Genomic DNA, 14,935 nt, shown 5'->3' with positions numbered 1-14,935 from the left:
GGTAGGATCAGTAAGTTTGTGGATGACACAAAAATTGGCCGGGTAGTTAACAGTGAGGCTGAGTGTCTTTGGTTACAAGAAGACAGACCGGATGGTCAAATGGGCAGAAAAGTGGGAGATGGAATTTAATAATAATAATCTTTTATTGTCACAAGTATGAAGTTACTGTGAAAAGCCCCTAGTCGCCACATTCCAGCACCTGTTCGGGTAAGCTGGTACGGGAATTGAACCCACGCTGTTGGCCTTGTTCTGCATTATAAACCAGTTGTCTAGCCCACTGAGCTAAACCGGCCCATAAGTGTGAGGTGATACACTTTGGAAGGAGTAATGTGACCAGGAAGTATTCGATAAATGGCATGACACTGGGAATTTCCGAGGAACAAAGGGACCTTGGCGTGTTTGTCCATCGATCTCTGAAGGCAGAAGGGTAGGTTAATAGGGTGGTGAAAAAGTCACATGGGACATTTGCCTTTATCAATCGAGGCATAGACTACAAAAGCAGGAAGGTCATGTTGGAGTTGTACAGAACTTTGGTCAGGCCAGTGCTGTGTGCAATTCTGGTTGCCACATTATCGAAAGGATGTGATTGCACTGGAGGGGGTGTAGAGGTGATTCACTAGGATGTTGCCTGGGATGGAACATTTCAGTTAAGAAGAGAGGCTTGGGTTGTTTTCTCTGGACCAGAGAAGACTGAGGGGAAACCTGATCGAGGTGTAAAAAATACAGACGGCATGGTGGCACAGTGGTTAGCACTGCTGCTTCACAGCCCCCAGACCCGGGTTCAATTCAAGTGGGGTGCTCTTTCCAAGGGCCGGTGCAGACTCGATGGGCTGAATGGCCTCCTTCTGCACTGTAAATTCTATGATTCTAATTGTTACATGATAACTGGGCTGTTTATTCTCACTGGTGTTTCACTTGTCTCCTTACACAAAAAACAAAACGATACATCCGCACAACAGGTGTTTCAAGTTGGATACCCTCACAGATAACATCTGTATGCTTCATGACAAAAGTCCTGACATAACTATTTCCCCATTGTTTTAACTTACATTGTTTTGGAGCTATTTGAGTTTATTTGTTAGAGATCAATTTGTATGTCTACAAGCTCACACTGCTCCATCCTATTTACCAGTGCCAAACAGATAAAGGGATAGTGGTTGAATTGGCTGCAATCTTCATAATAAGTAAATTCTAAGAATGGTGACTTTTCAAATATACTTGATAATTTCGTGATTCATTTAATGTGTTTGCTTTTTTCCTTTTAGTTCGAAATCCAGTTGAAAATGTGGAGACTGAAAGGACAGATAATTTGGGGCACAACATTCCTTTTACTGAACCTTCTGAGGCACAAATGCATGGAGGTAAATGGACACATTGTTAATTCATCCGTAGATCTCATGAGATTGTTTTCATCCTTCTTTATTTCAGTAAGGCAAAGCTATAAATATCCAGTACATATTATGAATTCAACTGATCTCATGGGAAATTGCTGTTCTTTTTCTAATTTGGTGTGCTTCTTCTGCTACTTTTCTGAGTCTGCCTTGATTGATTTGAGAATTGTAGCACAAACTGATCAAATTAACATGTTCCCCTTTTGATAAAATAGGGCTCAGAAATGCACTAAGTTATAAGTTCACACAGTGACTCCATTCCTGGCCATGAATTTGTAATCCTAAACTTTTTATTATTTAGCACTAATTGAAAAATGTTCCCTGCACATCAGGGTTATACATGTCGGAATTAGAAATTACCTACAAGTGCAATTACTTTGGGTACAGTAGTGTAGTCTAGTTTGTACCTTAATTGTACTTTTTTTCCTCACCCTTAGTTATTTCAGTCTCCACCTCTCATTCCCCAGCCCTTTTTCCTGTCTGCTGACTGCCACCCTATCCTCCTTAAACAGTTAACTCCATATAATTCTCTAAGAACCATAAAGCACTTAAAAGAAGCGCTTCCGCCCATTGTGCCACTGGTGGATCTCTGAGATACCTATCTAATTAGCCCCACTCCCCTGCTCCTTCCTCATAATCCTTCAAAATATTTTCTATTCAAACATACATCTCCAGAGAACCCCGACAGTGCAGAAGGAAGACATTTGGCCCAACTGGTCTGCACCGACCCTCTGAAAGAGCACCCTACCAAGGACCACTTCCCCCACCTAACCTGCACATCTATGGACACTTAGGGGAGATTTAGCAACGCCAATCCACCTCACCTCTACATCTTTGGATTAATTGCCTTTTGATCCTAACCTTTCAGTACTTCCAGATCATAACAACTCATGGCTTAATTTTTTCCTCATGACTGTCTTGATTTCTTTATCTTAAATCTGTTTCCTAGGGTTACTGGCCATTCTTCTTCCCTCGGCACTATCAAAACCATTTATAATTTTGAACACCTCTATTAAATCTCTCTTTGATCAGCTGTATTCTCAGGAAAACACTTCCAGGTGCTCTAGTCTCTCCAATTTTCATGGCCACTCCCTGGCTACTTTTATTTTCATTAGTTCCAAGGTGATCTTCAGCCACTTACATTTATATCTTGCCAACTCTCCCCACCTCTTCCAATCCCACTTCCTTTGTTACAGCAATATTCCTTACATAGGCAATGACCAATCCAACAGAGAATTCAAAGAACCACAGAAAAGTTAGAGCACAGAAGGAGGCCTTTCAGCCCATCTTGCCCATGCCAACTCAAGGACACCCAGATGCCCTTTCTAACCCCACCTTCCTGCACCTGATCCATAGCCCTGTAGCTTACAGCACTTGGGTTCAGATCCAGGTACTTTTCAAAAGTGTTTAGGGTGTCTGCGTCCACTGCCAACACGAGCAGCGAATTCCAGACATCCACTACCCTCTGCATTAAAAAGTTCTTCCTCATGTCCCCTCTACATCTTCTGTCACTTATCTTTAATCTATGTCCCCTGGTTGTTGAATTCTCCAACAGAAACAATTTTATTCTTTGCTTCCTGTTACTAAGCCACCTTTTTATCCAATTCACCACATTGCCCTGTATCCCATGAGCTTTTAGGTTTTTGATGAATCTACCATGTGGGACCTTGTCAAATGCCTTACTAAAATCCATGTATACAACATCCATGTGTACTAAACTCATGTTTACAATACCCATTGCACTACCTTCATCAACCCTTCTTGTAACTTCCTCAAAGAATTCAATCAAATTTGTGAGGGAAGACCTTCCTTTTACAAATCCATGCTGACTATTCCTGACGAGTCCATGTCTTTCTGTGTGACAGATAATCCTATCTCTCAGGATTGATTTTACTAATTTGCCCACTACTGACGTAAGGCTATCTGGCTTATAATTGTTTGGCATTTCCTTTGATCCCTTTTTAAACAATGGAACCACATTTGCATTTATCCAGTCCTCTGGTACGTCCCCTGTTTCAAGTGAGGATTTGAAAATCATCCTCCGAGTATCTGCTCTCTCCTCCCTGACTTCCTTCAGTAGCCTCAGAAACAATCCTTCTGGCCCTGGCAACTTATTAACTTTCAAGGATTCCAACCCTTTGAGTACTTCCTCTCTCTTTATGATTATCCCAAACGACATCATCCTCCTTGACGACCACATCGGCATGATCCATTTCATTTGTAAACTCAAAGACAAAATATTCAATTAAAACCCTTCACATACCCTCTGCATATACACACAAGTTCTTTTCTTAATCTCTGAAAGGTCCCATTTTTCCTTAACTAACCTTTTACCATTAATGTATTGGTAAAAAAAACTTTGGGTTTTCTTTAACTTTATTGCTAATCTTTTATCATGGCCTCTCTTTGACTTCCTTTTTGACTTTGTCTCTGCGCTTCCTATACTCGTCTAGGCTATCTGCAGTGTCTTTGTGCCTGTTGTACACTTTCTTTTTCGGTTTGATCTTCTCTTACATTTCTCCAGGGGGGTGTAGATTTGACAGTACCTCTCTTATTTTTGGAGGAGGCATGTCTACTTTGTACATTTAGGATCTCGTATTTTAGTGCTTCTCACTGGTTTTCCACAGATTTATCCTCTAGCAGTACTGACCAGTCCACCTCAGCCAAGTCTCTTTTCATTTCTTCAAAACTAGCCTCCCCCCCCCAGTTCAAAAGTTTTACTCCTGTTTTATCTCTGTCCTTTACCATGGTAATACTGAATGTAGCTGAATTGTGATCACTATCCCCGATGTGGTCACCAACTCTCATTTCACCCACATGCCCTTCTTCGTTTCCCAAGACTTGGTCTAGAATTGCATCTCCTCTCATTGGGTTTGTCACTAATTGGTTGAAAAAAATTTCCTGGAACACTGTATGAATTTTTCTCCCGGAGTTCCCCTTATATTGTTTGAATCCCAGTTGATATTGCGATAGTTTCCTACTACAATTACCCTGCCCTCTTATTCTTGCAGGCAGAAAATTCCCACATATTTGATCTTCTATTTCCCTTTCACTATTCGGGGGTCTGTAGTATATTCCCAGTCACTTCCGGTGGCGGCCATGGAGGAGTAGGTCGCGCTTTCGGCAGCTCCCGTCTGGAACGGACTCTTGGACCTTTTTTCAGGAGTTTTCACGGACTTTTTGGGGCAGATTGGTGAAGCGAACACTGCCAAAAGTATTACCTCTCTGTTGTATGGATAGCTGGACCAGGAGTGGCCGAGTTAAGCGTTTAAGTCCCAACAGACAATGCGGAGCGGGCACCGAGGCACGGCATGGCGGCCGGTATAGACCAGGGTGCATGGGGACAGTGGTTACAGGAGAAACAGGAATTCCTTAGGGGCTGCTTTGCTGATCTTAAAAAAGACGTGCTGGCCCCGATGAAGGCATCAATAGACCAAATGATTGCAACTCAGGTGGCACAAGGGAAAGTGATTAAGGAGATGGAGAAAAAGCTATCCGACCATGAGGACGAGTTGGTTGTATTGGCCCTTAAGGTGGAGGCACAGGATGACCTCCACAAGAAGCGGCAGGAGAGGCTGGAGGACCTTGAAAACAGGTCCAGGAGACAGAACTTGAGAATTGTGGGCCTCCCCGAAGGTGTGGAGGGGTCGGATGCGGGAGCCTTTGTGTCCAAGATGCTGGAGACACCGATAGGGACGGGGGTATTCCCTCAACCCCTGGAGCTGGACGGGGCGCACAGAGCCCTCGCAAAGAAGCCCAAGGCGAATGAACCGCCGAGGGCCATGGTGGTGAGATTTCATTGCTTCTCGGACAAGGAACTTGTCTTGCGGTGGGCAAAAAAAGAACGGAGCAGCAGGTGGGAGAACAGCATGATACGCATCTACCAGGACCTGGGTGTGGAGCTGGCCAAAAGGCGAGCTGGATTCAACCCACTGAAGGTGACCCTCTTCAGCAAGGGCATGAAATTTGGGATGCCGGATGAGACGTGGTCCTTTGTCAAACAAGAAAAGCTGGACTCGAATTAAAGGACAGTTAAGGACAGTTAAGCTTTGGTGGAATGCGGCGGTGGGGCTGGGTAACACGGTACCGCTTCTAATATAAGATTGTATACAATTTTGGGTGCATGTGAGCGCTGTGGTGGGGGCTGGAGGGTGCAGTGTTTTTGGCAAAATTGAGGTAAGTGGGGGAGGGGGCCTGTACTTAGCGTGATTTTTCGGCAAGCTGGAGCCTTGGTTCAACAAGTGTCTCCTCACAGAGCAATGTTAGTGTCTTCTGTTTATTCTTCGTTTAGTATTACTATTTACTCACTGGGGCTGGAGAGGTAGTTTAATTGATTTATTCATGTGGGGAGAGGGGTCCGGACAATGAGGCGACAGTTTAATCGGTGCCAGGGGTGGGAGCTGCTGAGATCAGCATGGGTCAGCTGACTCTCGGGAGCGTAGTGGGGGGTGAGCAAGTGCTCAGCTGGTGCTTGGCGGGGGGGTTTGGGTCGTGGGGCTGTTGGGGGGGAGGGGGGAATGCTGCTTTGCTGACAGAGGAGGTATCAAATTTGGGGTACCAATTGAGGGTCGGGGGCGGTGGCTCCCTGTGGGGGCGCTCGAGGAAGCGAAGGGCGCGGGCTCGAGGTTGGCCAAAAAAGGGCGATGGCTAGTCGGTGGAGGGCGGCGGGGTGGGTTAGCCCCCCGTCCAGGCTGATCACGTGGAATGTGAGGGGTTTGAATGGGCCGGTCAAAAGAGCACGCGCGTTCGCGCATCTAAAGGGGTTAAAGGCAGATGTAGCAATGCAGACGTAGCAAGGCGCCGGAATGTGGCGACTAGGGGCTTTTCACAATAACTTCATTGAAGCCTACTCGTGACAATAAGCAATTTTCATTTCATTTCATTTCATTTCAGGAGACACATTTAAAGCTCGCAGATCACACGAGATTGAGAAAGGGATGGGTAGGCCAGGTGTTCCATTCAGGGCTGGATTCTAAGACAAGGGGGGTAGCAATTCTGATCAGTAAGGGTGTGGCATTCGAGGCTGGGAGAATTATGGCAGATAAGGGGGGGCAGGTATATAATGGTGAGTGGAAAGTGGGCGGTGTTTCTGAACGTCTACGCTCCGAATTGGGACGGTGTGGAATTTATGAGACGGATGCTGGGCAAAATCCCTGACTTAGAGTCACACAACCTGATCATGGGGGGAGGCTTTAACACAGTCATTGACCCCGAGTTGGACCGGTCGAAGTCCAGGACAGGGAAGCGACCGGCAGTGGCTAAGGAACTGAAGGGTTTTATGGAGCAGATGGCGGGGGCGGGGGGGGTGGATCCCTGGAGGTTCGCGCGGTCCAGAGCGAAGGAGTTCTCTTTTTTCACCCACGTTCATAAGGTTTATTCCCGCATGGACTTCTTTGTCTTGAGCAGGACGTTAATCTCAAAGGTGGCGGGGACAGAATACTCAGCAATCACAATCTCGGACCATGCCCCGCACTGGGTGGACCTGCGGCTTAGTGAGGAGAGAGGGCAGCGCCCACTCTGGAGACTGGATGTGGGGCTGCTGGCGGACGAAGAGGTTTGCGGGCGGATTAGCAGGAACATCCAGGATTACCTGGAAACAAACGATACGGGTGAGGTAGCAGCGGCTACAGTCTGGGAGGCTCTGAAGGCAGTTGTCAGATGGGAGCTCATCTCAATTCAATCCCATAGGTAAAAGAGCGGAGAGGGAGAGACTGGTGGAGGAGATACTCCGAGTGGACAGGAGATACGCGGAGGCCCCCGAGGTGGGGCTACTGAGGGAGCGGCGGAGTCTGCAGGCGGAGTTTGAACTGCTGACCACAGGGAAAGCGGTAGCACAGCTGAGGAAGGCAAGGGGGGCAGTCGATGAGTACGGGGAGAAAGCGAGTAGAATGCTGGCACACCACCTGCGAAAGAGGGCAGCGGCTAGGGAAATCAGGGGAGTAAAGAATAAGGAGCATAACATGGTCTTGGATCCGGGGAGGTAAACGGAGTCTTTAAAGAGTTCTATAGTAAACTACACAAGTCGGAGCCCCCGACGGGAGCGGAAGAGATGAGGCAGTTTTTGGACCAGTTGAGGTTTCCAAAGGTGGAAGAGGACCTGGTGGAGGGGCTGGGGGCCCTGATTGAATTGGAGGAGATTGTCAAGGGTATAGAGGGCATGCAATAGGGTAAAGCACCGGGGCCGGACGGTTACCAGGTGGAATTCCCACTCCTGGGCCGGGATTCTCCCCTACCCGGCGGGGCGGGGGGTCCATGTGTAGCGGAGTGGCGCCAACCACTCCGGCTTCGGGCCTTCCCAAAGGTGCGCAATTCTCCGCACCTTTGGGGGCTAGGCCTGCGCCGGAATGGTTGGCGCCACGCCGACTGGAGCCAAAACCTGCACCAACGGCCTTTGCCGCCCGCCAGTCGGCGTCGGGGCGGGCCGAAAGGCCTTCGCCGGTTCGTGCATGCGGTAGGGGGTCTCTTCCGCCTCCACCATGGTGGAGGCCGTGGCTGCGGCGGAAGAAAAAGAGTGCCCCCACAGCACTGGCCCACCCGCCGATCGGTGGGCCCCGATCTCAGGCCAGGCCACCGTGGGGGCACATCCCGGGGTCCGCTCGCCCCGCACCCCCCCCAGGATCCTGGGGGCCCGCTCGCGCCGCCAATTCCGCCGCCACCAGAGGTGGTTGAAACCACGGCGGCGGGAGAGGCCTCTCAGCGGCGGGACTTCGGCCCATCGTGGGCCGGAGAATCACCGCAGGGGGCTCGCCGATCGGCGCGGAGGGCATGCCGATCGGCGCGGCGCGATTCCCACCACCGCCAATTCCCGGGTGGCGGAAAATTCTGGCCACGGCGGGGGCGGGATTTTTGCCGGTCCCAGGCGATTCTCCGACCCTGCGATACAAGATCTCGTAATTATAGGTGGAAAGCTCGATTCTCCACCGCAAGATTTTATCGTTTTTGATCTTGCCCCATTGCATGGTTGTTGAACATGAAGGCTACCGACCGTTGGTTAGTGAGGAGAGTGAACCTCCTGCCGGCCAGGTAATGCCTCCAGTGCCGCACCGCCTCAACGATAGCCTGGGCCTCCTTTTCAACTGAGGAATGTCGAATTTCGGAGGCATGGAGGGTGCGGGAATAGAATGCCACGGGTCTGCCTGCCTGGTTTAGAGTGGCGGCAAGGGTGACATCTGAAGTGTCTCATCTACTGCGTGCATACTGGCCTTGGCTATGTCTGAGCGAATATGGGCGAAGGCCTGTTGTGCCTCGGCCGCGAGGGGAAATTACGTGGACTGGATCAGTGGGCGGGCCTTGTCCGCGTATTGTGGGATCCACTGGGCGTAGTAAGAAAAGAACCCTAGGCATCGTTTGAGAGCCTTGGGGCAGTGGGGGAGGGAAGCTCTATGAGGGGGCGCATGCGGTCGGGATCGGGCCCCAGTAGTCCGTTTTGGAGGATGGCTAAGCGGCCTGTGCTGAATACGCACTTCTCCTTGTTGTAAGTTAGATTGAGGAGAGATGCGGTGTGGAGAAATTTGGCAAGGTTGGCGTCATGGTCCTGCTGGTCGTGGCCGCAGATGGTGACATTATCTAAGTACGGAAACGTGGCCCGCAGTCCGTACCGGTCAACCATTCGGTCCATTTCTCGTTGAAAGACCAAGACCCCGTTAGTGACGCCGAAGGGAACCCTAAGGAAGTAAATCGGACCGTCCGCCTCGAAGGCAGTGTAGGGACCGTCCGATTACGAATGGGGAGCTGGTGGTAGGCAGATTTCAGGTCAGTTGTTGAGAAGAACCGGAACTGTGCTATCTGATTGACCATATCAGATATGCGAGGGAGAGGGTACGCGTCGAGCTGCGTGTACCGGTTGATGGTCTGGCTGTAGTCCACGACCATCCTGTGTTTCTCCCCAGTTTTAACCACCACCACTTGAGCTCTCCAGGGGCTATTGCTGGCCTCGATAATACCCTCCCAAAGCAGCCGCTGGACTTCGGACCAAATGAAGGTCTTGTCCTGGGTGCTGTACTGTCTGCTCCAGGTGGCGACGGGTTTGCAATCTGCAGCCAGATTGGCAAAGAGAGAGGGAGGGTCAACCTTGAGGGTCGTGAGGCCGCAAATGGTGAGTGGGGATAGGGGTCCGCCGAATTTGAGGGTGAGGCTCTGGAGGTTACATTGGAAGTCCAGGCCCAGTAAAAGTGTCGCACAGAGGTTGGGGAGAACGTACAGGCGGACACGGCTGAATTCCACGCCTTGTACGGTGAGTCTGACCAGACAGAAGCCCCGGATCGGGACAGAGAGGGATCCGGAGGCCAGGGAGATCCGCTGGTTTGCGGGATGGACCACGAGGGAGCAGTGCCTTACCGTGTCCGGATGAATGAAGCTATCGGTGCTCCCGGAGTCAAGAAGGCCGTAGGTCGCGTGGCCGTTGGTGAGCACCGTCGTTGAAGCGGTGGCCAGGTTGCGAGGACGGGATTGGTCGAGCGTCATGGAGGCAAGTAGCAGGCGATCGTCCGAAGAGTCCGAAGATTCCGATGTGTAGCGGCAGCGACCCGGGTCCCGTGATCCAGTCCCAAGGGGAGGACAAAATGGCGGCGTCGGAGTACCTGCGGGGAAGAAAATGGCGGCGCCCATGCATAGCACATTGTGGGGGCGGGGCCAGATGACGGCAAGCATGGAGCGCACGTTGAGGGGGCGGGACAAGATGGCGGCGCCCATGGTGCGCACATTGCGGGGGCGGTGAAAGATGGTGGCACCCACTGATCGCACGTGGCCCCAGGAGCAACGGACGGCAGGGCCCATTGTGCGATCGGCTGGGGATAGGGGGAGAGGTCGGGCGCGATAGAGGCAACAGCGCGGGCCTGACACACACGCTGCAAAGTGGCCTTTCTTGCGACAAGATTTGCAGGTCGCGGCGCGGGCCGGGCAGCGCTGGCGGGGGTGCTTCTGCTGGCCGCAGAAGTAGCAGCGGGGACCCCCAGGGTGCGCGGTATGGCGAGTAGCGCAGGCATACTGCGCAGGAGCGGTCCCAGTCGGGGGGGTCGGTAGCGGGATCCACGAGGGGTAGGATGTGTGGGCCGAGCGGCAGGCGGGGTAGGACTGCACGTTACGGGAAGCGGCCGTCATAGAGAGCGCTAAAGGGCGGAATTCTCCGCAGGTGGCCAAAATCGTGGAGTCCGTCGTGAACTCGGCCGAGGTTCACGACGGCCTCAGGGCCCGCTCCCCGCACCTAATTCACCCCCACCCGGGGGGCTAGGAGCGGGACCCCGTCGTTCCCGGCCGCGACCTCGGCCGCCGGAAATGACGTCCGAACGGTGCTTCGCGGATGTCATCGCGCATGCGCGGATGACATCAGTGCGCAACGACGCAAACCAGCGGTGCCGTCTTTCTCCACTGCCGCCCGGCAAGACGTGGCGGCTTGATCTTGCCGGGCAGCGGAGGGGAAAGAGTGCGTCCGTTTTGGACGCAGGCCCGACGATCGGTGGGCACCGATCACGGGCCTGTCCCCTCCGGAGCACAGTCGCGGTGCTCCCGTCCCAATCGGGCCCCTGGATGCCCCAAATGGGCATCCGGTGCCCATTTCACGAATGCAGCGACCAGGTGTGGTTGCTGCCGTGGTGAAACGGGCATGAAGGGCCGGCCGCTCGGCCCATCGGGCTCGGAGAATTGCCGTTCGCCGTGAAAAACGGCGAGCGCCGATTTTTTCGAGAGGGGGAAGAATCGCAGGGTCGCCAGGGGGGCGTAAAAAATGTCGGGAAGCCCTCCCACAATTCTCCCACGCCACGTGGGGAGCGGAGAATTCCTCCCAAAGTCTATGTCGCTGCTAGAGCGAGCGCGGCCCCTTCCAGCAGTCGTTGCCGGATGGGGTCCGATGCAATACCCGTAACAAATGCATCCCGCATGAGTAGATTCGAATGTTCCGTGGCCGAGACGGCCTGGCACTTGCAGTCCCGTACTAGAGTGATAAGGGCCCGCCTGAAGTCCTCAATCGACTCACCCGGTTGCTGGACGCCAGTGGAGAGTACGTGCCTCGCAAACAGAGTGTTCGTCGACTGGACATAATTTTCTTTGGGCAGTTCCATAGCACGGGCATAGGTCGGCGCGTCCTGTATCAGCGGGAACACGCTAGAGCTCAGTCTGGAGTAAAGGAGTTGTACCTTCTGAGCCTCCGATGGTGCAGGGTCCGCTGAGGTGATGTAGGCCTCGAAGACAGCCAGCCAGTGGTTAAAGTCTTTCCTGGCGTTCGGCGATTGCGGATCCAGCTGCAGGCGGTCGGGTTTTATTCTGATGTCCATGATTCGGGAAATCTCACGGTAATAAATTGATGCGCTAACAATTGCACACAGAAACACGAAATGGTACAAAAGAGGCTTTATTACCATGAGATGTTATTCCCTCTAGTGGAGGTGTAAAATGGCAGCTCAGGAGACCTCATGGATATTTATACTGCTCCCTGTGGGCGGGGCTTACCGACAAACTATGCAGGGGCTTACCGACAAACCTGGAATAGCAGGTACTATTGTACATCCCCTAATAGAGGCGCACACATATATATACAGTGGTATTACCACACCTCCCCAGTCTAACCAACTCTCCTTAACATTGAGAAGTCAAGCTCCTTTGATAAATCACAACCATCACACTTAGTTGGATGGGTAGCAGGCTGATAGGAACACCACCACCTCCAAGGCACAAACTGTCCTAACTTGGAAATATTTTACTGTTCTTTCATTGTTGCTGGGTCAAAACCTGCAACTCACTTCCTAACAGCACTGTGAATGTATCTACACCACATAGACTGTAGCAGTTTAAAAAGGCAAACTGCTCCTGTCTCAAAGGCAATTCGGGGGGGCAATCAATGTTGGCCCTGGAAATGGGACCTTGCACCTATACGAGCAATGTGAATGTGTAGTGTACTAATTGTTGCATCATGTGGCTCCCTATATTTTACATATATTTTGATGTTCTCCCCTATTAGTTTACACTGTTGGTGAGTATAAAATTCAGTTTGTATTGTGGATCACAAACAAGGGAATGCAATTACTTATTAGAATTCCAAAAGTATAAAAATTGACACAAATCAAGCAAGCTTATTATTCTGGAGCAAAGGATCTTTGGTTATGAATACTTGAGATATTTTATGTTTTTATTTTAAAATTGAATCCTTCAATTTTTTTGTTCTAGTTGATATAGATTTCAAGAAGTGTGCTATAAATGACGTCGAAGATGGAGTTCGTACACCTGTATTTAACACAAGCATGTGTCTACGTCTGGCATTAATGCATATATTTCTAAAGACCTACCTACCTTCATATAAAGTGAATTGCAGCGCAGATCTAATTCCTGTAATCCTATATGAAATGTTTGATGGCAGTTTTATGTTTCCGGATTTCCATCCTGAAGTAAGTTTACGTTTGTAGCATTTTATGATAACTTTTTCCACAACTCCTGAATGGCAAACAAAAGATTACATCAATTATCAGTACGAAACCAATAAAGTGTATTAATGATCAATTAGCACTTTCTGTGATATTTAATTCTGGTTTAGTTTATCATATCTATTTGCTGTTGTGACATCAAACAGCCACAAATTACGAAAGGCCACTCGGCCCATCAGACTAGTTACTTCCTCTGCTCTTGTACAATTTAGCTTATTCTCTCAGCTACAGATTAAATATTTCCAGAGTGACTTTACATGTCCTGATTTGAAATGCTTCAAATAACTTATTTGAACACTGAGTTAAAACCTTAAAGAATACACCCAAGCTGAGCCTGAGTATAATCTATTCTTTAATAAGTAATCCTCACTTAGCCTAGCCTTATTTTCATAGAGTACGGAATAGAATTGGCATTCAGATCTCAGAGCTGGTGACAAAATTAAACGTCTCTGAGTGATTTGCACTGCAGACATTTGGAAATAAGAAATTAAATTGCCTATATTTACAGTCTGCAAAACGAAGACTTGGTTGAAGTGTTTTACAAATTATATTGCTCGGCACAACATCGAGGGCCGAAGGGCCTGTTCTGTGCTGTACTGTTCTATGTCTATGTCTATAACACACTGTTGCTTCACAGGTATGATTCCCAGCTTGGGTCAGTCTGTGCAGAGTCTGTATGTTTTCCCTGTGTCGGCCTGGGTTTCCTCCGGGTGCTCCGGTTTCTTCCCACAAGTCCCAAAAGACATGCTGTTAGGTAATTTGGACATTCTGAATTCTCCCTCTGTGTACCTGAACAGGCACCGGAATTTAGCGACTTGGGGATTGTCGCTTGATTGGCAACTCATCCACTACCTTAAACATTCAATCCCAGGGCATGCGGTGCAGTGGTTAGCACTGGGACTGTGGCGCTGAGGACCTGGGTTCGAATCCCGACCCTGGGTCACTGTCCATGTGGAGTTTACACATTCTCTCCGTGTCTGCGTGGGTTTCACCCCCACAGCCCAAAGATGTGCAGGTTAGGTTGATTGGCCACGCTAAATTGCCCCTTAATTGGGAAAAAAAATAACTGGGTCCTCTAAATTAAAAAAAAAATTCAATCCCTCCAGCACTGCGGCCGTGTAGCAGCAGTGTGTACCATTTACAAGATACACTGCAGACACTCACCAAGGCTTTTTTGATGGCACCTTCCAAACCCGTGACCTCTACCACCTAGAAGGTCAAGGGCAGCAGATACTTAGGAATACTACCACCTCAATTCTCAAGTTTCCCTCCTTAACTCTCCTTTAACCACCTTAAATCACCATCCTGACTTAGAAATATGTCATTGTTCCTTCATTGTTGCTGGGTCAAAATCCTGGAACAGCACTGTAGGAGTACCTACACCACACTGATTGCAGCAGTTCAAGATTGCAGCTCACCAACACCTGCTCGAGGGCAATTATGGATGGACAATAATTGCTGGGCTAGCCAGCGTGCCACATCCAATTATTGAAAAAAAACTTAAGCGACCTGTAGCTTGTTACCTATGTAGAGATTTCATTAAGGGCAGAATTTTGCGGCCGTGTTGCAGAGGGAGCGGGACTACAAAATGCAGAGAACCGTTGAAAGAGCTATTGACTTCGGTGGGAATGGAAAATTCCACAGGTGACAGGAACCATATAATTTTGTCCTAAAATATTAAATCATTACAACTAGACATTAATAATTTTGTATTTTGCAGGTATATACAAGTGTCTTTGGGGAATTTGTTCTTACATCCCCAAAGGATAGTTACACTGGTCAACTTACTCCTCAGATGAGCATTGCAGTACATTCTATAGACAAAGAGCTGTGTGTCCAATGGTATCTGCCAGCTCTGGCACTGCCTCCTGCAAGCTGTGAAACTCAGAAGGTAATAATTAGGTGCAAAACAGCCAACTAACACTCTGCGGTTGTTTTCTCAATAATTTTGCAGATCAACATATTGAAGCACACATGCTTAAGACACATCTTTTATTTCTTGCCCCTTTGTCCCTGAAGAACTAACTATTCCATTATTCAATCTCCCTGGTCCTTCACCTTAACACAGACCTTCCGTTGTCCTTGACTTACCCATCCCTTGTTCAATTCCGATTGCATTATTAACTTTTCCTA

The 14,935-nt window shown here is 49.6% G+C and overlaps 1 protein-coding gene across 2 annotated transcripts in view; it reads left to right on the top strand.

Moving 5' to 3' along the window:
- Positions 1 to 14,935, top strand: part of cfap54 (cilia and flagella associated protein 54) — a 763,542-nt gene that overhangs the window by 708,989 nt on the left and 39,618 nt on the right. For both annotated transcript variants that reach the window (XM_038810895.1, XM_038810894.1), the window contains 3 exons: positions 1,266 to 1,361; positions 12,549 to 12,766; positions 14,523 to 14,693. In XM_038810895.1, coding sequence (XP_038666823.1) covers positions 1,266 to 1,361; positions 12,549 to 12,766; positions 14,523 to 14,693 — 485 coding nt within the window. The remainder of the gene's footprint in view (positions 1 to 1,265; positions 1,362 to 12,548; positions 12,767 to 14,522; positions 14,694 to 14,935) is intronic.

Source organism: Scyliorhinus canicula, chromosome 11 (assembly GCF_902713615.1).
Source record: "Scyliorhinus canicula chromosome 11, sScyCan1.1, whole genome shotgun sequence".
In the NCBI taxonomy this organism is placed as follows: domain Eukaryota; kingdom Metazoa; phylum Chordata; class Chondrichthyes; order Carcharhiniformes; family Scyliorhinidae; genus Scyliorhinus; species Scyliorhinus canicula.
The sequence above is the reverse complement of the archived record's forward strand: the minus strand, read 5'-3'. Positions and strand labels throughout refer to the sequence as shown.